Here is a 22,753-nt window from a genome sequence, read left to right as displayed (position 1 = left end):
TAAACACAAACTTCACAGTTTGACAATGTCTGACCATCGAAACCTACAAAATGAGCATCAACTCATGAGAATCGCGAAGAAGGGCAGTCGAAATTTTTGTTTTCATTCAATATAACTATTGAATAATTATTGGAGTAACTCAAAAGTTTTTATCATCTAACAATTATCTTATTTATTATTATTGTTTCATCCACTTGAATTAGATTGGAGAGAAATTCCCCCCTGTATTTTATGGCAATTCAAACAGCTTTTATTCATGACTATCAGATATATCGAGTCGTAACTCTGCAGCTATGCTTTCCTTACTTCTAGTCCGAAGTTTTTAAGAGTTTTATCAAATAATTATAAAAGCAATAATGAAATGTTGATTCTCAAGCTATCTTTCAATATGTTGACTTTAGGTATCATTGAAAATCTCAACCGCGTGTGACTTACTTTACCGCGTAAATAGCTAACAAATGTAAAGGGTTTCTGTCTGACCCCACCATTATTGCTTGCATTTGCTTATCTTCGCAGTTATTTTTTTATTTTAACATTTTCAAGTATCCAAATCTTTTAGAAATATTTACATGTTTGGGGTAAGGTTTATCTACTACTAATTAAGTAAGTTTATTTGTTAATGCAAAAGAAATGCTTGGCATAGTTAAACGACGAAATGATTTGGACTACATTTGGTCCATATAATCATATCTCAAGAGCTCAGCGAGATGATGAAGGTAAAATACATCTTTCATAAAAAGATAACCTTGAAAAAAGTTAGAAGTTTTGAAGAAGTGCAGTGTTTTAACTGGCAAAATTTTGGCTTGTGTACAAGTGTCTCAGGTGCAGAAAAACCCATCCCCGCGGAGAATGCGCGGGACCGTCAACCGAGGGGCGCTGTGCTGGAACTACAGCCAAGCTCGCCACCCAGCGACTTATCATAGGTGCCGAGCTTACAAAAAAATGGTAGCTAAGAAGGAAGCGGCCAAATTGAGGATAGTGATCGAAATCTTCCGAGCTATCAGTGACGCAACTGTCACAAACCTGGACCAGTTCTAGCGTATAATACCACAAACTGCCAAAAACTCCCTGCCAAGCGTGACAGCCCCCCTGCTCCCATCTCCCCTCCAAACATTTTCCACAAATTGGTGTAATCCCTCACGTCAGCCTCCACCACGTAACTGATCTCACATGCCCAACGTGCCACGTGCAAGCAGACAGGATTTCGAAAACTCACTCCAATAGCAATCATAACGTGGAATCTCTCGATTCTTAAAAAAAATTTTTTTTTCTGCTGACCTCATCCATCGCGGCGTCAATAGTAAAAACCACTGATGGTAGGCTGATTTTGACAGTTTCCGTCTACATCAAATGCAAATCTCGAAATCTGCAATTGACTACTTCCATCTAACGGAGGAAACTTTCCCGAACTTTCAAGTAATATCTTGCTACTAGGCATGTCTGATCATTTTGCGGTACAACTTAAACTTTCCTCGCCCTCCCATCTGCAAAAGCGAGTGATGACCACCGTAAGGGCCTTCGCCAACACTGACTGGGACAAATTCAAATCAGACCCTGCACCAGCAAGGCACGCCATGCAGTTAGTTTCTTCTTCGCAAGACAGTAGGTCTCAACACCAAAACCAAAATGACTCTGTTCAAGGCTCTAATAAAATCCCGACATAATTAGTCGACTGGCAAAGTTCTTCGAAAGAATAGAGAACCCCCCCCCCCCCCCGCCTCCCCTCCTATGGGGTTATGCCGTCTAGCAAGATAGCGGGGAATATCTTATAAATGGTACTCACCAAAGTGTTACCTCTATAATTGCTACACCGCGTGATATCTCCTGTTTTATATATGAGACATATAACGATTCGATATCCCACACCTTGAGCATCAGCTGATGAACCGCTTGATGTATTTCGTCGCCACCATTTTTAACCAGTTCGGTTCCTTAGCGACTTATGTCCGTCGTCTTTATATAGCGGGCTCCAACCTATTTGGATATTTTGGTGAATGAGCAGTTGATCAAAGTACTCAATCCGTCGCTCCAATATGCCCAAAAGTCGAAAACCAAATTTCCCTTTTTATCTCGGCAGGATGAGCATCGAGGTGTACAAGGATTCGTCTTACCAACTTGTTGGTAAAAATTTTGCCCCTGATGTGGTTGCTCCCTATATTTTTGATGTTCAAAGACGTTTTGGATCTCCCAGGCTTCCTTTTTCTGTCTGTGAAGTTGTTTCTCCACTTCGTGGAGTTTGTGATAGGTCTCCGCGCGTGCCCGCGTTCTTTGAAAGTGCAGCATTACCAGGTACGAAGCATTTGTCCATTTCGTTACTAGCTGCGGCTATTATGCCATCCCTTATTGGTGTTACGGAGGACTTCAATATTCACTTGCACCTGATTGTGCCAACGAGTTTGAGTCTATATTGACCTCCCTATATGTTTGCGGACCACTTTCACCGCAAACCGGGTACTTCCAACAACAATTTCGTGCGACACTGCTGGTTGGATAATCTGTAGTCCGTTGTCATTGGTAAATATTTGCATAAAGGCAATCTGAAGTGACCAAAGGTAGGGCTTCTAAAAAAATCGACAACTACCACTTGCAACTAATGCTTCCTTATCCACTGTAAGTTTCTACATGTTTTCAATATCAAAGCAAATTCGAAAGGTCTAGTTCGTTTGGTAAAACCACAAAAATAAGTAATGAAGGCAAAGTCGAAAGAACACCCAGAATGAACTGACACAACTAATGAGATAGTCTCAACCCCCTGATAGCACTTGAAATTGTGGTGGACGCAAACAACATGGATGTAATGATCCGGCTAGTACTTTGTATCCAGGAGGTACAAGTTAGCAGCAGTGGGACTCCGGGTCAACAAGTTGAAAACTAAATAAAATAGAGAAAATCACAATGAACGAACGAATGAGTTTCCGGTTTACCAAGAATCCCTACTCATTAAAGTGACAATGGAGAGCACAAAAAACAACTTTAAATCGCAGTTGCTAAGAAAGTGTAAGCTTTTCAAAAACATTGTTTGGCTGAATGGTTTCATCAGAGACTGCCTTCCTTCTTTGCCTCTTGGCAAGGGTATGAATTATATTCATCAAAGCCGTCTGATTTGCAACCCCCCGATCCCAACCCACATCCTAGTTCCTTCCCCGCCCGCCTGCTTTTATAAAAAAATTTAACGAGTGGAGGTTTTTTTTGACTTTTCCTCCAGATAAAATTTCATGAATTTCCAAATTTATTCTTTAGTGATAAGTTAGTTTAAGCCATAAGTTAGGTTAATTTAGACTTGTATTGTTATAGGTGTAATAAAAATTGTTTTTCGAAAATTATTGTTTTTCGTCAGATTTGCAACCTCGGTTGGTTCTTGCTTAGATACCCACGATTTTTATTTTAGGATAGTGTTCTTGAGCTCTATCTACTTGATGGCGAACCGGACTGAATTAAGAACCAACTCCTTCGTTGTAGGGCGACAAGATCCGTAATCGCTTTGGGTCATTATGATCCGCAGAGAAGCCGGGCCGGGTGTTTGGTGAGATTGCCTCTACCCTGTGATCGAAATCGATCAGCATAAGAATTTTGCAATGTCCCAGGAAGGAGAGTGGTCCCACTGAATGGTGGGACATTTGACCAGCATTAGCTTCAGATTTAAGCATTTAAGAAGTCCTGATGGAGGTAGGGAAGGGGTTGACTCGCCTTAGCCTAGAATAGAATCTGTGTTGCAGCATGATATTTTTACAACGTAAAGTTCATTGCAAAACAAAATCGCCCAGAATATGTTGCTTAATGGCATTTCAATTTCAAGTAAGCCATTTTACAAAATTTAATTTAATTTCGTTTGATTTTTTTCCTCAGTTGAGAACTCGTTCGATCTGTAATAGATTTAGGAATTCTCTTCTGAATGTTCGTAACCAAAAAAGCGGCTCACATCCGCCTCAAACTCATTTGATAGTCGCTTCCGGGTCCCTACTGTCCGTAGGGAAACAGCGAGGACGAAAAGCGGCACAACACTGTAATTGAAGCAGAAATCGAATTTTACTCTTTGTAAAGGTTTATGGTAGTCCTGAAAAGGACTGTTTTAGTTTGTGAGGAATCCTCAATGAAATAGAAATCGATTCTATTCACAATTTACTTCTTCGCAGCTGCCTTTTTGGGAGCCGCTTTCTTTGTTGCACCTGCTGCCTTCTTTGGCTTTGGTGCCTTTTTAGCTACTTTTGGGGCTTTCGCCTTCTTCTCCTTTGGTGCCTTGGATTTTACAGTTCCAGATTTCTTTGCTGCTTTAGCGGCACCAGTGGCTGCCTTTTTGGCTGCTGCAGGCTTTTTCGGTTTAGCTGTTTTCTTCTCACCCGCCTTCTTTGGTTTAGCGGCGGCTTTAGGTTTCTTTGCCGCTGCCTTCTTTGGTTTAGCCGCCTTTTCCGTCTTCTCCTTAGCTGGGAGTTTGAATGAACCTGAGGCGCCACTTCCCTTAGTTTGCACCAATTTTCCGGCGGTAACAGCGCTCTTCAGGTACTTCTTGATGAAAGGAGCCAGTTTCTGGACATCAACTTTGTAGTTGGCGGCCAAGTACTTCTTGATGGCAGGCAGCGATGAACCTCCACGTTCCTTCAAAGCCTTGATAGCGGCGTTCACCATTGAAGAAGTTGGGGGATGAGTTGGTTTTGACTTCGGCTTCTTCGGTCCACCTGCTGCTTTCTTTCCTTTCTTCGGGCTGGCTGCGGCTGGGGCGACGACTGGTGCTGATCCTTCTGCCATAGCGAATAGGTTGGAATACTAGGTAAATTCTCGAAATGTAAACACAAACTTAACAGTTTGACAATGTCTGATAACCGAAATCTGCTGAAAGAGCATCAACTCATGAGAACCGCGAAGAGCGATAGTTGACATTTTGGTTTTCATTTCACAAAATTATTGAATAATTATTGGAGTAACTCAAGAGTTTTTATCATTTAACAATTATCTCCTAACCTGATATTATTTAATCCACTAAAATTAGATTTGAGAGAAATTTCTCCATTTATTTTATAGCAACTCAAATAACTTTCTATTCATGATTAACAGATATTTCAAACCGCAACTCCGCATCTATACTTTACTTAGTTGTAGTCCGAAGTTTTTAATAGTTTTATTAAATAATTATTAAAACATTAATGGAATGTTGATATTCAAGCTATCTTTTAATATGTTGACTTTACGAATTACGGAAAATGGCAACTTCATGTGACTTACTTTAGTATGCAAATCCCTCCCAAATGTAGATAGTTTCTACCGTCTGTCCACATTATTTTTGGCATTGGCTCACTTTCGATATGAATTATCTTTTGATTTTGACATCTCAAATAATCGAAATATTTTAGAAATATTTAGATGTTTGGAGTATGCTTTATAAATTAATCGTAAACCTCGCAAACGATACGAAATTTCCCAATTAACTTCTAAGAAAACGTCCAACTCATCCTTGGCATAGTTGAACGACCGAAGCTTCTAAAGAACACTTGAAACTAATTCTTCCTTGGCCACTCCAAATCGTCAGACATCTATAACGTAGGAGGAAATCAGAAAGGTCTACTTCATTTGGTAAAAACCACAATGCGAAATAATTCAACCCAGCAGTACGTCGTGAGGATTGCAAACTCAGTGGGCACCATATGTATGACCTCGCAATATCTACACATCTATATAATCAATGGAAACTGAGCTGAGACTCATGGTCAACAAGTCGAAAACTGACTACATTCATGTCGCAAACGCGAAACACTAGTTCCCATGAGGCAGAATTATGATGGAAAAATAATATTTCGAGCGGATAGACAAGTTGCCAACATCGGTTTTGTTTATGTTTATGTTCAGCCCAATTCTGCTTATTACGCAGCGCTGGATCTAGACTATACCAACACCCAACATGTTAATTTTATGCGTCTGTCACGCTTTTCAGACTCCTCCCAGTTCCGGGAGTCTTTTAAATTGGTTTTGATAGACATCCCGATTTTGCGCCGAAGTCCACCAATTCGAAATTCCAAAAATCTGTCTGGCCTACGTCATCGCTCCATCTCAGGCAGGGTCAGTCCCATCTTCTTTCTCGACCATAGATATGGCCCTTATAGACTTTCCGGGTTGGATCATCCTCGTTCATACGCATTAAGTGACCCACCCACCGCAACCTATTGAGCCGGTTTTTATCCCCAACCAGACGACCACGTGTCGTCGTTATGTAGGCTACGGAATCGTTCATTCTCATGTAGGGGTCCAAAAATTCTTTGGGAGATTCTTCTCTCAAACGCGGCCAAGAATTCGCAGTTTTTCCTGCTAAGAACTCAAGTCTCGGAGAAACAAATGAGAAGTGGTAGTCTTATACAGTAAGAGGTTCGATCCGAAACAGTTTTTGTAAGCTAAAATAGACTCTCTTGGCTGCTAACAAGAGAGTCTACTTGGCTGCTAATAGCCGTGCGCGAATTTCATCGTCGTAGTTGTTATCGGTTGTGATTTTCAACTCTAGATAGGAGAAGCTGTCACCGGGCTCAAAGTTGTAGCATCCTGTCTATATTGTTTTCGTTTGACCAGTGCGATTCGATGTTGTTCGTTCTTTGATTTTTGGAGTTGACGCTGTCACCATACTGTACTTCGTCTTACTTTCATTAATATACAGCCCAAGAACTCGCGCCGCCTGCTCGATCTGGATGAAAGTAGACTGTACATTTCGGGTTGTTCTTCCCATGATGTCAATATCGTCAATATAGACCAGTATTTGGGTGGACTTAAAGAGGATGGCGCCTCCCGCATTCATCTCAGCATCACGAATCACTTTTTCCAGGACCAGGTTAAAGAGGAGGCAGATAGAGCATCCCCTTGTCTTAGACTCTGGGTCAACAAGTCGAAAACTAAATACATAACCCAAACGCGAAAAGCTACCTCAATGAGAGAGAATCACAATGAACGGATATCATTTCGAATGGGTCGACAAGCTCGCCTACCTCATTAAGATGACAATGGGGGACATGAAAAACAACTTTAAACTGCAGTTGCTTAAACAGAGTAAGCACCTTAAAAACATTGTTTGGCTGAACGGTTTCATCAGAAGCTACCTTGCTCCTTTGCCTGTTGGCGAGGGTATGAATTATTTTCATCAAAGCCGTCAGATTTGCAACCTTGGTTGGTTCCAGTTTAGATACCCAAAATTTTTATTTCAGGATAGAGTAGCTCTGAGCCCGCATCTACTTAATGACGGGAGAGCAACTTACTCCTTCGTTGTAGTGCTCGAATAAGCAAGATCCGTAGCCGCTTTAGGTCACGCTGATCCGCAAGGTAGCGTCTGGTGAGACCAGCTCTACCGTGCATTGAAATCGATCAGCCATAGTATTGGGCTCTTTCCCAGGAAAGACAGTGGCTTTTACATAATGTATGTCAATCTACCTTCGCTTGTTTTTTTTCTCAGTTGGGTACTTGCACTCAGTGATCTGCAGTAGATTTAGGAATTATCTTAATGTGCGTCACAAAAGAAGCGGCTTATAGCCTCGAACTCATCATTTGATAATCGCTTGCGTGTCCATACTGGATCTGTCCGCAGGGGAACAAGAAAGATTGAAAATTATCGCTCGGGCAAATAGGGTTCGAATTTGTTTGTTCCCAACAATGTAAACAAAGCATATATGAAATTTTACTCTTTGTAACACTGTATGGCAGTCCTGAAAAGGACTTTTGTGCTTTGTGAGGATTCCTCAATGAAATAGAAATCAACTCCATTCACAATTTACTTCTTGGCTGCTGCCTTTTGCGGAGCCGCTTTCTTTGTTGCTCATGCTGCCTTCTTGGGTTTTGGTGTCTTTTGAGCTAGTGAATGTCAGAGTGTCAGTTGATGATGGTACACATTGGTAGTTCTTGGATCATTTTGTCCGCGATAAGGTCAAAACCAAGAGCCTTTTTAGTCCCGCGCAAGGATTGAACCCTTCACGGCATCACACCTCGCAACTGCGGCATGATAATCGGATTACAGAGAGTCTAAATAGAGTATAGAGTCTAAATAACTTGTGGGTTCAGCACGCTGTGTTAATTCGAGCTATTTGAATTTCACCGACAAAGTTGAGTGAATTTTAGTAGGCACAAGCCTGTCCTGAGCGTTAGAAACAGTTGTTGGGTTTCAAAAGTCTATTACGGGTTTTCTGGTTGGTAGTTGGGAAGAACGAGTACTCATTTCGTAGTTACCACATTTTTAAGTAGAATATTTAAAGAAAAGAATCTTTCATTTATTTAGAATCCCTGAGCCAATAATATCTGACAACGGTGTGCAGTGTAAGTCCGTGGCTTTTAACGTACTTTTGAGCCAGTACACACCAACCTTGCAGGAAACGGGCCAGCCGCATGTTTAAAGTATAAGCTTGCTCTCCTCACGTCATAAGTTCAGAGGCATATCCTGCAAGCAAGAAAAGTTCAGGAGATGAGTTACGGATTGCCATCTTTACCTAGAAAATTTCAGATCAGAGATGTACTGGGTAAGCTGTTCTTCAAACACGACAGCACAATGTCAAACTGGACAATAGATTTTGATTTATAAAGACAAGAATGCTGTTTTGACACATTTAATTTATTAACCCTATGTAACCTAATACTAGAACTTATCTCCAACGACTTAGTCTTATCCAGAAATTAACCTAAAGCTTAATAACTTTGGGTCAAGTGTCTAATGCAGTATATACCAAGTTACGTGGATTTCCTATATGAAATGTAAGAAACGAGAGCCATTGAAAGAATCAAAACCGTTCACTATGAACTGGGTGACAGAAAATTTCGCAGTCAGCCAAAAATGAAACCGGTTGTTATCAACTTTGCAAACATAAGCAAGCGGCTATGTAATCTGCGCTTGCGATACAAATATGAAGGGGTCTACGCTACCAGACGACCCGACCCAACGACAAAATCATGCTTTTGGCTGCCGAGTGAGGAGGATTGCGGATTATTCAACTAGCAGTTTCGCATGAAATGGTTGTGGAAAGTAACCGGTTTGCGTGGAAAGAAGTCTACAAACAAACATGGTTTCAAATGACGGGACCACTGTCAACCAAATTAACTCCGTGTTAATTGATAGCCAATACCTCTCAACCTTGATTAATGTCACAACATATGGGGGGGGGGCAATATAAACTCTAATCACCCTCGTTGGCATGAAGTTCCGAGCCCAAATAGCAAGACCACCGAGAATCCCCTTCGACAATTAGGCGACACTGAATACTCAAGCAATCAATAGCACAGTCCTCCGTAACACCTATAAGGCGAAGTGCAATACCAGTAGCTAACAGACGTCCTAGAGATGAAGGAGCGAAAAATTATCTTGACAACTACCTCAAGAGCGTTATCATTAATGATAATTGGAAAATGAATTCAAACTAGCAACGGAACGGAAGATTTCACATACCTGCCAATGCGGTAAACTCAAAGAACCTTGGCACGCGGAGTGACCTATCAAGAAATCGGCCGAGTATGGAGGCAACTTCACAGACAGAAATAGGAAGCCTGAGAGAACCATCAAGTCAGTAAACTACACGGAGCAACCGCACTAGCTGTAGAAGTATTACCAACAAGTCGGCTGAAAAAAGCGATACTCATCCTGCCGAGGCAAAGAGGGAAATCTGATTTCCAACCGTATGGGCATATTAGATCGACGAGTTAAATATTAACTGCTCTGCAACCAGTATAGGGGCGAACTATAGATCTCGACACCTGACAACGACGCACAAATTCTCGTAGCAATTTCTGTTAGCTCCTCAGGGGAATGTAGGGCATCCACAAAGACTCTGAACATGCTTCAGTTTCATTAGCATCGCAATTCATGCTGTGCAGGTGATAAGTACACAGTAACGAGACATATGCAAGACAAGCACGGACATCCTTGACGACTGGGATTCGAACTCAGTGCAACGAAATGTAGAGGCTGAAGCTGTACCCTCTGGACTATCGCACCAACCGTGACTGCCGCTACCAAAGACGGAAGAAACAACCCATGCCAGCAGCCGATGGAATTACAGCCAAACTAAATATGGAAGCTACAGGCTAGTTACACCAACGAATGCTCAAGGTCTAGGACAGTAAATCAACGAGGCAGTAATAAGGTTTCAAGGTCCTGCGAGTTCAACGTGAATATCTGCCTCACCTGCAATAGATTTAGGAATACTCTTCTGAATGTGCGTAACCAAAAAAGCGGCTCACGTCGACCTGGAAGTCATCATTTGATAGTCGCTTCCGAGTCCCTACTTCATCTGCCCGTAGTGGAAAAGCCTGGGAATTATCGCGGGCGAAAAGCGGTACAACAGTATAATTAAAGCAGAAATGGAATTTTACTCTTTGTAAAAATGTATGGCAGCCCTGAAAAGGACTTTTGGGTTTTGTGAGGAATCCTCACATAAATAGAGATCGACTCTATTCACAATTTACTTCTTGGCTGCTGCCTTTTTGGGAGCCGCTTTCTTTGTTGCTCCTCCTGCCTTCTTAGGCTTTGGTGCCTTTTTAGCTACTTTTGGGGCTTTCGCTTTTTTCTCCTTTGGTGCCTTGGCCTTTACAGTTCCAGATTTCTTGGCTGCTTTAGCGGCACCAGATGCTGCTTTCTTAGCTGCGGCTGGCTTCTTCGGTTTAGCTGTTTTCTTCTCACCCGCCTTCTTTGGTTTAGCGGCGGCTTTAGGTTTCTTTGCTGCTGCCTTCTTCGGTTTAGCCGCCTTTTCCGTCTTCTCCTTCGCTGGGAGCTTGAATGAACCGGAGGCACCACTTCCTTTAGTTTGCACCAATTTTCCAGAGGTAACAGCGCTCTTCAGGTACTTCTTGATGAAAGGAGCCAATTTGACAACATCCACTTTGTAGTTGGCGGCCAAGTATTTCTTGATAGCAGGCAGCGATGAGCCTCCACGTTCCTTCAGAGATTTGATAGCGGCGTTTACCATCGAAGAAGTTGGGGGATGAGTTGGTTTGGACTTCGGCTTCTTCGGTGCACCTGCTGCTTTCTTTCCTTTCTTCGGGCTGGCTGCGGCTGGGGCGGCGACTGGTGCTGATCCTTCTGCCATAGCGAATAGGCTGGAATACTAGATAAATTCCCGAAATATAAACACAAACTTAACAGTTTGACAATGTCTGAAAACCGAAATCTGCTGAAAGAGCATCAACTCATGAGAACCGCGAAGGGCGGTAGTCGACATTTTGGTTTTCATTCTAGAAAATTTTTGAATAATTATTGGAGTTACTCAAAAGTTTTTAATATTTAACGATTTTCTCCTGCCCTGATATTATTTAATCTACTAAAATTAGATTTGAGAGAAATTTATCCATTTATTTTATAGCAACTCAAATAACTTTCTATTCATGATTAACAGATACTTCAAACCGCAACTCCGCATTTATACTTTACTTAGTTGTAGTCCGAAGTTTTTAATAGTTTTATTAAATAATTATTAAAACATTAATGGAATGTTGATATTTAAGCTATTTTCTAATATGTTGGCTTTATGAATCACGGAAAATGGCAACATAATCTGACTTACTTTACCATGCAAATCCTGCCTAAATGTAGAGAGTTCCCTGCGTCCCCGGCAGGTATTTGTGGTATCGGCTTACTTTCGATATGAATTGTTTCTTGATTTTGTCATTTCAAATTACCAATTTCTTTTAGAAATATTTAGATGTTTAGCCGAAGATTTATATATGAATCAAGTATGTACATTTCCGTCCTAAACCAGACGAATTCTCCCAGATAGCTTTTATGAAAACGTCCGACCCATCCATGGCATAGTTGAACGACTGAATGATTTGCTTTCAGAACATTGATAATAAATTCAGAGCATTTGATAATCATTGAATTGCTGACAAATTGTCTCATGGCCACTTTTGGTGTTGTCTTTACATTGTTTTGTTTGTTGTGTGCCAACCTTCGTTTTGTTGTTATTTATCTTCATACCAATTCTGTTTATTTCGCATCCGCTGCTCTACACGGCACCAACATGTTTATTTCATTCGTCTATCACGCTTTTTGAACTCCCATCTAGTTCTGGGAGTGTCTTTTACAAAGTTGTGAATTTCTACATAGAAGGCATCAATCAACCTTTTTCTCTTCTACACGACCCAGCACATTCGACTTGGTCAATTGAAAGCGATGCAAATACTGCCTTTAATTATCGTGCCAAGTAAAGAAATGTGTCAGGTTCTAATCCAACTCTCCATGCCTTAGCTCGGCCCATTTCTCAATGTCCAACGACCCTTTCCGGAATTATCTCTTTGTTACCACGATTTCCTATGCAGTTGCTTCCTAGTGGCTTTTTGAAAATTCTCAATCACTTCGGACGAATTCACCCTCCTTCTCCGGAAGACCGCTCGAAGATAAAGAGGATCATTTCGGAGATAACAAACGCTACCTCATCTATGTGCTATCCTGCAGTTCCGATATTAGTCTTCTTCATCACTGCTAATGATCTGGCTCTATATCCAGTATAGTCCTAATACCTTTGAAAGTCAATTTGGGAACGATCCTTAACCCCAGGTATTTGATAATCAATTTTGAAACGACCTCCCCGTCGATCACCAACTCGGGTGTTAATAGTATCGTCTTTCCTGCTATTGGAAGACCGGCTCCGCCTTTCCTTCCGTCAAGTACAGTTTTCCCATCCGCAACCACGATTTGATCGCAGGAACGGTTTCAGGTCCTCGGAATGCTTCAGAATCACAATCAGCGCTACATCGTCTGAAAAATTAATCAACCTTGCCTCATCTGGTACGCAAAGACCTAGCACTTCATCGTGTATCGCTCCCCATAAGGAACCTGGAGATGCATCTGATATCACAATACACTCTTTCGGCCCTACATTCGTTTCGTAACTGTAATGATTCAAACAGTTGACGATGGTGAAAGGGCCATTCTTAGTAGAGGAGACCACCTAGAGGGAAGAGCTACCCCAAAAATCTTAAAAAAATTGACTAAATTGACCGTAAAGGTCCACCCGCAATTTTGATGCTCCATTGAAGTGGTGCGTCGACACGTGTTTGCACGCCTCTCTGCTAATCAGGCTCGGGAATGTGAAGGGAGGTCCTTCGAACACTTCGATCCCGCACATGTTATTATACAAAATTTCACGTGTCCATGCCGGTGCGTGGGTCCCCACCGAATTCGAAAAAGTACTTAAACAAAAGCGGGGGGTCGTGTGCACCTAACGAAATAACACACGCGAGCTAAACCTGCAAATAAAAATTTTAAAAAAGACGGCCCGACCGCGCGCGTGGAGCCGTAAAACTCCTGACCCGAATGCCGCGAGCGAAAGGGAGGATCCGCGACGGATCACCACCTCGATCAATGTTCCTTCTGGCACAGATATTCTGTGAGGTACGGCCTCTGGGTTCCCAGCCTTCCTTGACATTCTCAGGCCATTATTTCAATAGTCTTCCTCACCGCTACTGCAACTCCTCAAAATGTTACTCATATCAATGATTTGAACTGATGCTCAGGATCTTTCGTTTAAAATACAGCTGAATGATGGTTCAGCTCGACACGACAAGATCTTCACATCTTATGAACGATTGAGATGCAAACAACTCAGATGTTTTTAAGAAAGTAAACGATTTCATATACAAATATGAAAAATGTATTTAAATAGATCCTTTCCTTCGCTACAACTAGCCTTAATTAAGACATTTTCTGTTCTATTTTCAAACGCATTTGCATTGTATGCCCGATCACAACACTAGCCTAACGTTTCACCGATTTCCCTCTTAAGTCCGCTTTACAATTTAATTAATTTTTTTGTTTATTATTAATTATCCCGTTGCATTCACATCTTTATGCCGAACAAACCGCTATTCATTCACTTTCACTTCGATACCAAACACTCCCTCTGAGGATCCTCACTGTACGATAATGGCTCATAGAGACTCCGCTGGATCCTAGCATTCTGAACACGTCTGGAATGACTTTCACCATACCTTCGTAGTCGACTGGATATGACAGGAAGTTTCTACTTTAGTGTTTGGTTATTTATCATATTATTAATTCATCATCATCGACAGTGCAACAACCGGTATCCAGTCTAGGCCTGCCTTAGTAAGGAACTCCAGACATTCCAGTGTTGTATCAATTCCATATCCCTAAAAGCTTCATCGCGGGAGTGGTGAGGTCGATCCTGCGGCCGCTGTCTGGGCGGGAGCGTTGAACCACGCTGTCAACCGGAGGAAGATATGTTCGGCATACCGGCCAATTGCGCTAAGGGTGTGCAGCGCATTTAGGACGGCGTCGACGGAGGCAGTGTGTGTTATCGCAGGAATGATCCCTATAGATCTTCTAGCGAGCGAGGCACACTGGCTCTACGAAAAACGGAAGGCAAATCCAGCCGAGGTGAATGCGGATTTCCGAAAAGCCATCAGGAGAGAGTTGTGTGGCAAGTGGCAACAACGATGGGATAACTCTGACAAGGGCAGGTGGACCCATACATTGATCCCGTGCATCGAGAAATGGGTCAACCGAAAGCACGGAGAATTGAATTACCACCTGACACAGTTCCTTACGGGACACGGTGGCTATAGGAAGTACTTGCATCGCTTCGAGTTGGACGAGTCTCCCAACTGTCCTGAATGCGGTGCTACACTCGAGGACCCGGAGCACGTTATGTTCTATTGTCCCAGATTTCTGCAGCAGAAAAGGAGGTTGAACAGCATCTTAGGGGCGGACATCGAGCCCTCCAACCTGGTGGAAGAGATGTTGAAGTCGGAGGAAAACTGGATGGCGGTAAATGAGGCAGTAGCCGTGGTGCAGACAAAACTCCTGGAGTTGGATCGAGCTCGGAAGGCGGCGCGACGGAGACGTGACATGGACGAGCTGGTATAGCGAACCAGAGCCTCCCCCGCGAAGTAATACTTCACGGTGGTCCCGCGGGGAGGGGCGGAAGAGTGGGGGTGGCTTTAGTGGGTGTGAATCCCACACACTGCTGCAACCTGGCGCAGCAGCGTCTGTCTAAGATTTCCACCTCCATCCATATAAAAAAAAAAATATATATATATCCCTGAAAGCTATTTGGCGTCCTAATCTACACCATCGCTCCATCTCAGGCAGGGTCTGCTTCGTCTTCTTTTTCTACCATAGATATTGCCCTTATGGGCTTTTCGGGTTGGATCATCCTCATGCATACCGATTAAGTGACATGGGTGCCTAGCGCAACCTGACGATCGTGTATTTATCATAGATTTCGTCGTTATGTAGAATACGGATCTTCCATTCTCATTTTGGGGGCTAAATATTCATTGGAGTTTTTTTTTCTCTCGAACGCGGCCAAGAATTGGCACTTTTTCTTGCTAAGAACTTAGTCTCCGAGGAATACATCACGACTGACAAGATTATTGTCTTGTACAGTAAGAGCTTTGACCCTACAGTGAGACGTTTCGAACGAAACAGTTTTTATAAGCTGAAATAGGTTGTCAATAATTGTACACGAATTTCATCATCGTAGCTGTTATCGGTTGTGATTCTCGACCCTAGATAGGAGAAGTTGTCAAAGGTCTCAAAGCAATAGTATCCTATCTTTATTGTTTTCGTTTGACCAGTGCGATTCGATGTTGTTCATTCTTTGGTTTTTGGAACTGACGTTGCCATCATGTACCTCGTCTTGCCTTCATTAATATGCAGGCCAAGATCTCGCGCCACCTAATCGATCTGGATGAAACTAGACTACATCTCGGGTTGTTCTTCCCATGATGTCAATATCGTCAGCATAGGCCAGTAGTTGGGTGAACTTAAAGAGGATGGTGCCTCTTGCATTTATATCACGAATCACTTTTTCAGGGCCAGGTTAAAGAGGAGGCAGATAGAGCATCCCCTTGTTTCAGACCGTTGTTGATGAGTCATCCTGCTGATTTTATCTTTCCTCACACATTGGTCAGAGTCAGCCCGTCAGTCTTATTAATTTCGTCGGAATACCGAATTCCTTCATGGCCGTATACTGTTTTACCGACCTTGAAGTCGATGAATAGATTCTGCAACTGACGGCCATATTCTAACAGTTTTCTGTCGCTTGTCGTCAAGTGGAAATCTAATCTGTTGCTGATTTGCTTGGAGTGAAGCCTCTTTGATAAGGGCCTATGATGTTCTGGGTGTATGGGACCATCCGGTCTAATAAGATAGAGGAGAATATCCTATAGATAGTACTCAGCACCGTGATACCTCTATAATTGTTGCACTGCGTGATATCCTCCTTTTTGAAGTATGGGATGTTTCCTGCCGTCAGGCATTGATTCACTGTCCCACATCTTGAGTGTACGTTGATGAACCGCTTGATATAGTTGGTTCCCTCCATATTTATTCGATTCGGGTGTTATTCCATCGGCTCCTGGCGATTTATGGTTTTTAATTGCACGGCCTGTTTCTTCCATGTTTGGTGGTGGCAGCATTTCTTCATCGTCTTCGGTTGGCGGGAGCTCCGACGCGCCGATATTTTGGTTGTTGAGTAGTTCATCAAACTACTCAATCCATCGCTCCAGAAATCAGATATCCCTCTTTGTCTCGGTAGAGTGGGCATGGAGGTGTATAAAGCTTCATTCTGCTGACTTATTGGTAAAGCCTCTGGTGCGGTTGTTACCTGTACTTTTCCAGTTCACAGATCTGTTCGTTCTCCCAGACTTCCTTCTTCTGTTTGCGAGGTCGTTTCTCCACTTTATTAAGCTCCTGGTAGGTCTCTATGCATGCCAGCGTTCTTTAAACGTGCAGCATTCCCCGCTATGCAGTATTTGCCCGTTCGTCGTCCCCACTTCTTTTGCGACTGATCATTTGATTTGATCGTTTGTTGATAGTTCTTCTTCAAGACCTCTTGTAGCAATTCTATTTGTCGTTGACAGGTGTTACGGATGACTTCAATGCTAACTTCCACTTGATTGTCAGAGGGGATTTTGGATGGTATTATTATTCAAGCGTGGACCACCATGCCAACGAGATAGTGGTTTGAGTCTATATTGGCCTCCCTATACGTTTGTGGACCAATTTCTGCGCAAAATAGGTACTTCCAACAACCGTTTCGTGCAACACCGCTTGTTGATTAATCCGTAGTCCGTTGTCATTTATATATATTTGCATAAAGACAACCAGAGGTGGCCAGAAGTAGGGCTTTTTAAAAAGCAATGAATTACCAATTGTAACTAATCCTTCTTTATCCACTCTAAATCTCTACACACCTTCAATGTTAAAGAAACTTTGAAAGATCCAGTTCGTTTAGTAAAATCACAAAAAGAAACAATGAGGGCAGGTAGGAGCCTGGTAGGACATTTTCTGGATTATCAACTCAGTGGACACCAAATGTACGCTGCCCATAAAATGATTGTGAACGCATCAAAGGAGGTATTCGAAACTCGGAGTTAGCGGAAGTACCACGTACGACGGAAGTACGCGTCGACAAGTCGGAAAGCGAACGTATATATTTTCAAGTGGCTTAGCAAGAATCCCTACTCATTAAGGTGGCAATGAGAGGCATAAAAAACAACTTTAAACCGCTGTTGCTAAGAAAGTATAAGCTTTTCAAAAACATTGTTCGGCTGAATGGTTTCATCAGAGACTGCCTCCCTTCTTATGAATTATATTCATCATCGTCAGATTTGCAACCTTGGTTGATTTCAGCTTAGATACCCACAATTTTTATTTCAGAATAGAGTAGTCCTGGCCTCGCCATCTACTTAATGGTGGCCGCACTGATTTGAGGATCAACTTACTCTTTCGTTGTAGCGCTCGAATAAGCAAAATCCGTAACCGCGTTCGGTCACGCTCATCCGCAGGACAGACACACGGGATAGCGATAGCGTGCGATTGAAATCGATCAGTCAAAGTATTGGCCACTTCGCTGTTACTCAATGGCATTTCAATTTCTATCAAATTGAATGTGCGTAACAAAAAAAGCGGCTTCCAGCGACCCCGAAAGGGACTACCATCACACAGGGTAAAGAAATTATCGTCCGAGCAAATAGGACCTGAATTTGCTTGTTCGCAACAATGTAATCAAAGCGGATATGGAATTTTACTCTTTGGAAAGATGTATGGTAGCCCTGAAAAGGACTTTTGGGTTGTGTGAGGAATCCTCAATGAAATTGAGATCGACTCTATTCACAATTTACTTCTTCGCTGGTGCCTTTTTGGGAGCCGCTTTCTTTGTCGCTCCTGCTGCCTTCTTGGGTTTTGGTGCCTTTTTAGCTACTTTTGGGGCTTTCGCTTTCTTCTCTTTTGGTGCCTTGGATTTTACAGTTCCAGATTTCTTTGCTGCTTTAGCGGCACCAGATGCTGCTTTCTTAGCTGCGGCAGGCTTCTTTGGTTTAGCTGCTTTCTTCTCACCCGTCTTCTTTGGTTTAGCGGCAGCTTTAGGTTTCTTTGCTGCTGCCTTCTTTGGTTTAGCCGCCTTTTCCGTCTTCTCCTTAGCTGGGAGCTTGAATGAACCGGAGGCACCACTTCCCTTAGTTTGAACCAATTTTCCAGAGGTAACCGCGCTCTTCAGATACTTCTTGATGAAAGGAGCCAATTTGGTGACATCAACTTTGTAGTTGGCAGCCAAGTATTTCTTGATGGCAGGCAGCGATGAGCCTCCACGTTCCTTCAGAGCCTTGATAGCGGCGTTCACCATTGAAGAAGTTGGGGGATGAGTCGGTTTTGACTTCGGCTTCTTCGGTCCACCTGCTGCTTTCTTTCCTTTCTTCGGGCTGGCTGCGGCTGGGGCGGCGACTGGTGCTGATCCTTCTGCCATAGCGAATAGGTTCGAATACTAGATAAATCCTCCAAATGTAAACACAAACTTAACAGTTTGACAATGGCTGATTACCGAAATCTACCAAGAGAGCACCAACTCATGAGAATCACGAAGAAGGGTAGTCGACATTTTGGTTTTCATTCTACAAAATTATTGAATAATTATTGGAGTTCCTCAAAAATTTTTAAGATTCAACAATTATCTGTTGCCCTGATATTATTTAATCCCCTAAAATTAGATTTGAGAGAAATTTCTACATTTATTTTATGATAATTCAAATAACTTTCTATTCATGATTATCAGGTATTTCAAATCGCCACTCTACTTCTATGATTTCCTTAGTTGTAGTCCGAAGTTTTTAAGAGTTTTATCAAATAACTATCAGAAGTGTAATGGAATGTTAATATTCAAGCTATCTTTTAATATCTTGGCTTTGTGAATCACGAAAAATGGCAACATTATCTGACTTACTTTACCATGCAAATCCATCCCAAGTGTAGAGAGTTCCTACCGATCCCCCACAAGTATTTTTGGTATCTGCTTACTTTCGGTATGAATTATTTTTTTGATTTTGACATTTCAAACAATCAACATATTTTAGGAATATTTAGATGTTTGGCCTATGATTTATATATTTATCAATTAATTTTATTTCCCTGGGAAACGAGAGGAAATTTCCCAGTTAACTTCCTTGACTCACCCTTGACATAGTTGAAGGTCCGAAGGATTCGTTTTTATTTTCAGTCTAGTCCTGCTAATTTCGCGAGGGGCTCTAAACTGCACCAACATGTTAATTTTATGCCTGTGTCAAGCTTTTTGGATTCCTTTCATTTCTTTGACCTCTACACAAAGTTATGGATTTACACGGTGAGAGCATCATTCAGCCTTTTTCTCTCCTACATGAACCGGCACATTCAACTCGACGAATCGGAAGCAATGCAAATACTTCCTATAATTATCGTGCCAAGTAAAGAAATGTGTCGAGTGGTAATTCTACTCCACATGCCTTTTCCAATACACGGGGTCAGTGTATGCCCTTTCCGGAATCATCCTTTTGTTACCGCGATTTCCTGTGCAGTTTCTTCCTAGTGGCTCTTCGGAAGTTCGCAACCACTTCGGTTGGATTGACCCTTTTTCTCTGGAAGAGATAGTACGCCTTATACGCTAAAAAATACAGGGGATCATTTCCAAGATAGCAAAAACTAGCTCATCTATGTGCTATCTTGTAATTCCGATATCAGGCATCATCATCACTGCAGATAATCTAGCTTCATATCGCGTATAATCCTAACACTTTTGAAACTCAATTTACCATCGATCTTTAAACCCAGCTGCTGTGTGTGCTAGTAAGAAGTAGGCTGGCATTTGTAAAGAACGGACTTGTCTACAAATTAATATTATTAATAAAAAGACCGACGGGTGGCGGACCAGATAAGTCCGGAGAGCCGGGGAAGCGATCTGATCGGCATCAGGTCGCTTAATTACCAGGCCATTCCTTTTGAGCTCCTGCTGAGGGGCGAAATAGCCCAGTGTCGAAGATACCAGCGCTATGGTCACTCGGCAGTAAATTGTCAGATGACCTTGCGATGTGTAAAGTGCGGGAACGGCCACACCGCAGCCGAATGTTCGCTGACTGAAGCAGACGGCAAGGAAAAAACCTTCTGCGTCAACTGCGAAAGCCGAGGGCATCCAGCTTCATACCGTGGATGTCCCGCATACCGCAATGTTAAGGTCACTAGACAGCAGGCGTCAAGATCGGCCTAAAGGACGAAGGTGTCTGCGGCGTTGAACGGTACCGTCCCCTCGACACCAATCGTCTTGGGGATCCAGTTTGCAGAAGTAGTTCGACAAGTGGGAGCTAAGAAGCCCCTACAAGAAGCAAGTGGCGGGATAAACACCATCCTCAATCAAATATTAACCATATGTAAAAAAATGTAACATACGCTACAGGTACACAATACAAAAATAAACAGTATAACAGAATATTTACACAAACAGTATGCCCGTTGCTAGGTCTGCAGTCACAGCGGTACCACTGGATGGTCTCCGAATCTTCGCGATTAATGTGAATTCCATTGTAGGAATCCACCGAAAAACGGAGCTCCTCGATTTCGCCGCCAGACAACAGCCTGACATTGTCTTAATTTCAGAAACCCACCTCAGTCCGAGGCATTCGATAACATTCAAGGATTTTGAATTCGTGAGGAACGATAGATGAAATTATGATGGGGGAGGTAGTACAGGAATACTTGTGGGTCGCCATTATCGTTTCAGGCATATCAATAGGCCTGAATTTGAAACCTTTGAATGGATCGAAGTCTCTTGTATTCTGTTTTCACTACCTAGAGGAGGGAATTTATACATTCTGTCAGTCTCTGCAGTGGAAAATAATCGAGGCAAGTTCAAGAAGGAATTCCATTCTCTGTTTACGGTACTCGAACTGAACAAGCTGCATAATTATTATATTTTAGCTGCCGACTTGAATGTGTGGCGCAGCGGGGTCAACAACATTCGAAATTTATTTCGAATGAAGACGCTCAAAGTGATGTGTGGCTTTACCTAACCAGGTACAACTACAAATGCTAAGCATACCTCGTGGCTAAACGCCACAAACAATCCCAGAGGGGTATTCGTCAAATCTTGGATAGAGCAATACCAGATAGAGTATAAATGCGAATAGGTCAGAGGGTCTAACCTGGCCAAGGGCAAATTCCTATCTGGATTTGTGCATTGCAATGATTTTCTCGTAAAGTATGTCTAACGTCAGTGACTCGCTCATTTACTTTTTGGGGCAGACATTTTGAGTTCTATTTCCCCCATGTTTCACTTGGTACCCCAATGACCATTTTCCATGAAAAAAAGCAATTTCGCTCCCCCCCTTCGCAGTTATGGGAATATACGAATTTTTCTCCATATATTTATTAATATCTTGAGCATGCGTAATAATTTTCCCAGCCCATTATTGAAATACAGAGCATTTGTTTGCACTGATGAAGGGAACAAGTGGTTCCCGAAATATCGGTATTTGCAAGAATAAATACCCACACCAACGAAAAAGAAACAACAAGTTTTTATTATTTCAATTTTTTTCTGCTTCCGCGCTAGAGGGTGCTGCGAAAATCTTAAAGAAGCAAACTAGGATTATTAAAAAATATTAAAAACTAAATTTTTGATGTCGTGTTAAGCTTTTTTTTTTAATTTTGGTATTTTTTTAGGGCTTCTTGAATGACTAAAAAAATTACCGAATGGATCCGAATTATCCTAGTTTGCGGACCGTACAAATATGTTCTGAATAAGTTGTGAACATTTCAAAGAATTTCGTTGGATGGATTTTTGGCTATGGTGGCAGCAGATTTTCAATATGCAGTTATGTCCGGATAGCTGGGTGGTTAGAGCACAAGGCTGTCGTACGGGAGGTCGCGATTCAAATCTCACTGGTGGCAGTGGAATTTGTATCGTGATTTAACGTCGGATACCAGTCGACTCAGCTGTGAATGAGTACCTGAGCCAAATCGGGGTAATAATCTTAGGCGAGCGCAATGCTGACCACATTGCCTCCTACAGTGTATTGTAGTGTACCGTTACGGTCTTGAATGAAGTGCTCTAACACACTTCAAGGCCCTGATCCAATACGGATTGTTGCGCCAACGATTATTATTATTAGTTTCGAGAAAAACGCATTTAAAAAGTAGAATGTGATTTTTAGCCATAAAATCTTAACTAATCTGCTATACCTAGGCCATAAACTTTAAGTTTCTTCAATAAATACATGTACAGCCTTGGCTTCATTTCTTGTCCTTTTAGCAAAGCCATTCGCACGTCATTCGGACCGATAAATACGCGATTTGTTAGGACGATCGTCATAAATCTGGTATGTGACTTATTACGTGTTTAACAGTATAATTTCCGAATATCAAAAGATCACTTTACAAATATATTCTATACTATATCTAGATACAATTGATCCCACAAAAAATCGAACTTCGATCGAAAAAATGTTGTTTTTTTTTAATTTCACTTATTGCCTCATATTCTTCAGT

General features: G+C 42.1%; 3 protein-coding genes across 4 annotated transcripts; all 3 read right to left on the bottom strand.

Moving 5' to 3' along the window:
- Window positions 1–3,522: 3,522 nt before the first annotated feature.
- LOC119655289 (histone H1-like) lies at window positions 3,523–4,786 on the bottom strand. Of its 2 annotated transcripts, none has more exons than XM_038061105.1 (2): window positions 4,124–4,786; window positions 3,523–4,001 (listed from the first exon to the last, which is right to left on the bottom strand). In XM_038061105.1, exons 1-2 carry the CDS (start codon window positions 4,741–4,743, stop codon window positions 3,875–3,877), a joined length of 747 nt encoding a protein of 248 aa, XP_037917033.1. In that variant the 5' UTR covers window positions 4,744–4,786; the 3' UTR covers window positions 3,523–3,874. The 2 variants fall into 2 exon arrangements, with proteins under 2 accessions (XP_037917033.1, XP_037917034.1); XM_038061106.1 differs by having other exon boundaries at window positions 3,936–4,001; window positions 4,117–4,786.
- A 5,548-nt stretch (window positions 4,787–10,334) lies between these two features.
- Window positions 10,335–11,229, bottom strand: LOC119655294 (histone H1-like). The gene has a single exon (XM_038061114.1). The coding sequence runs from the start codon at window positions 11,028–11,030 to the stop codon at window positions 10,407–10,409; it is 624 nt and encodes a 207-aa protein (XP_037917042.1). The 5' UTR covers window positions 11,031–11,229; the 3' UTR covers window positions 10,335–10,406.
- Window positions 11,230–18,054: 6,825 nt separating this feature from the next.
- Window positions 18,055–18,710, bottom strand: LOC119655352 (histone H1-like). The gene has a single exon (XM_038061204.1). It carries the CDS (start codon window positions 18,708–18,710, stop codon window positions 18,087–18,089), a length of 624 nt encoding a protein of 207 aa, XP_037917132.1. The 3' UTR covers window positions 18,055–18,086.
- Between the last annotated feature and the right edge of the window lie 4,043 nt (window positions 18,711–22,753).

The sequence above is a fragment of the Hermetia illucens genome, chromosome 4 (assembly GCF_905115235.1).
Source record: "Hermetia illucens chromosome 4, iHerIll2.2.curated.20191125, whole genome shotgun sequence".
Lineage (NCBI taxonomy): Eukaryota > Metazoa > Arthropoda > Insecta > Diptera > Stratiomyidae > Hermetia > Hermetia illucens.
The sequence above is the reverse complement of the archived record's forward strand: the minus strand, read 5'-3'. Positions and strand labels throughout refer to the sequence as shown.